This window comes from Terrapene carolina, unplaced genomic scaffold, assembly GCF_002925995.2.
Source record: "Terrapene carolina triunguis isolate 2854851 unplaced genomic scaffold, T_m_triunguis-2.0 Scaffold113, whole genome shotgun sequence".
Lineage (NCBI taxonomy): Eukaryota > Metazoa > Chordata > Testudines > Emydidae > Terrapene > Terrapene triunguis.
Window position 1 is genome coordinate 19341464 of NW_020664464.1, and position 2641 is coordinate 19344104.

The following is a 2641-nucleotide window of genomic DNA, read 5'->3' on the forward strand; positions in this document are numbered from 1 at the left end:
TCTTCCTCAAGGTGGCCCATGCAGAGGTTGACTTATTGGGGAGCCATCCTAGTACCCATTTCTGTTCCCATGGTTTGGACAAAGTGTGTGGTATTAAATGTGAAGTTGTGAGTGAGAATGAAATGGGTGAGTTTGACAATGTGTTTAGGATGGATATCCAAGTGTTGTAAGTTCTCTTGTAGGTATTTTAGGTAGGCAGCAATGCCATTATGATGAGGGATGTTGGTGTGTACGGAGGTGACCACCATGGTGGCAAGGATGATGTTCGGAGGGAGGTTGTTAACGTTGCAGAGTTTCTGGAGGAAGTTGATATTGTCTTGAAGGAAGCTTGCCTTTTGTGTAGTGAGTGATTTGAGGTTTCAACCATAACATTATTTTAATTATCTTGCACTCATAACCTTACGTATCTCTTCTAATTTAAAAAAACAAACCTACAAAATAAAAAAAATTCTAGTGGTTATCTGTGACAGTTACTGGCAAGAATACAATATGAAACCAAAGGACTATTTGGGCATAAACTGATTTCCAGTTCGGGTCAAGAAGTTTCCCTTCAGTATATAGATTAACCTTGAAAAATTATCCAGAAGACTTACCTGAATAGCTGCCAATACTCCAAATGCATATAGGATTTGGGGGACAGGCTTGGAAGGAATTGATTAAAAATTTACAAATTACAGATGTAAAGCTTTACTCCTGAAAACTAAGACACAAAATGGTTTAAACTTCAGAACGCCTCAGTGCATGATCTGCTCACTTGGGCTGTGTGCTGAGATGGGCTGTGTGCTGAAATCGTGACATAAGACTTAGTTGATGGTCTTATCAGATTCAGAAGGAAAACTGCATCAGAGTACAGTTATTTCGACTTGAGAAGGTTATCTTCACAACTATAAAAGCAAGATTTTTTTTTTAAAAGAAAACTAAACTTCTGTAGAAACTGCCCCCTATTCACCATGGAAATTTCCTGATCACCATTGATAAGTGGGAGAATATATTTGTCAATTTTGGCTTTCTTTTGGTAGATTTATACATTTATGAGGGCTTATATTTTTATTTGCATTAGCTGCCAATTTTCACTATGGGAGACATGCTATTGAACTAGATGTGTTTGGTCTCTGGTATTGCAATTCCTGTGTTCCCCTGGTGATTGAACATCAGGCAACTTGCAGGTATATAAAGTAGACTTCTTTGGCTTTATTTGTTTCTGAGGCATCTAGACCTTGATAAGACTGATTTCTGCAGAGCCAGAGTCTGGCTAGCTTCTCATAGAAACTGTTAGATTAAAAATCATAGTTTAATAACACAAGAAAATGTATCTTAAACTGAAAGAATTTCAAAATTCTCAGTCTCACGATCTATGTTTAGTTATTCTAACATTTCACTCAGCACGATATTGCAGTATATGGTTGCAAACTTAAAAAAATTAAAAATCTTGTGGTGAGCTTCTCAAGACGTTTCTCAATTTTCAGTCTGTATTTTTCAAAAAGAGAATCTAAATTTTAGTCCCAAACTTCCTGTGGTGTTCATTTACTATCTACAAATGTGTAGTCTGTCTGGTGGAAAGCAGGGGTTTATTTGATCACCTTTATATTATGTTTTCAGCTTATGGTGAAGTTGATTTATAAACTCTGCTCTTTTCAGTAAATCCTCATGTGCATTAACCAGGTTAATTCTATGAGGCCTTGTCTACACTAAAGGGAAAATTTGATCTAAGCTACACAATTTGAGTTATGTGAATAGCATAACTCAAATTGACGTAGCTTAGATCTGCTTACTGTGGGGTCCACACTACGCGATGTCGACGGGAGATGCTCTCCCGCTGACTCCCCCTACTTTTCTCAATCAGGTGGAGTACATTAGTCAACGGGAGAGCGACCATCGATAGCTCTCCCGGGTCTTCACTAGATTCACTAAATTAACTAATGATGCATCGATCGCCGCAGCATCAATCCTCTGGTAAGTGTAGACAAACTCTGAGTCTACGTCTGAAAAACAGCTTAAAATTATGCAATTTAGGATGTTAATTGTAGTTTGAAATCGCAAAACACAACAAGTTGAATGGCTAGTTTATACTCTCGCTAGTGACACCAATGCGAGAGGTGGACTTTTAACGTGGGAGGAGAGGCTGAACTGAAAACTTGAGAGCTGTGAAGCTGGAATGAAACTGAGTTTTTATTTGCAATGGACAGTAGAAGCAGTAAAAGACTGAATATTATTCAGAACTTTTAACATTTTTCAAAGCAGGAAAAAGTTAATAAAATCTCTTTATTTTTCAGACTCCGTCAGCTGTACATAAGATAAAACAGCTTCTTAAAGATAAACCTGATTATGTAAGTACAAATGGATGGCATTCTTGTATGCTATTCTAATATTTTTTAGCTTACCTTATGAAGAGCACTCTTAATTATTATTATACTAGCAGCTGTCTGTGAAGTACTTGTGATCAGTGTAAAACAATGCAGCTTGAAACAATCATTGCGGACACCATTTAGACATGAGATCTTCCTTTATCTTTTAATAAATGTATTTATCCAACAAGCTTTATTTTCATATACAAAAATTGAATGAGGTGGGGGAAAATGAGTATAATGACAATAAGTCAACTGTCATAATCTTTGAGACAGATTAAACTCCAGCATGCATT

At 36.7% G+C, this 2641-nt stretch overlaps 1 protein-coding gene across 1 annotated transcript in view; it reads left to right on the plus strand.

Annotated features, from left to right (window-relative positions):
- Positions 1-2641, plus strand: part of ISCA1 (iron-sulfur cluster assembly 1) — a 9297-nt gene that overhangs the window by 756 nt on the left and 5900 nt on the right. Inside the window, exon 2 of the mRNA XM_026652396.2 lies at positions 2274-2327. Within this exon, the coding sequence (XP_026508181.1) occupies positions 2274-2327 (54 nt within the window). The remainder of the gene's footprint in view (positions 1-2273; positions 2328-2641) is intronic.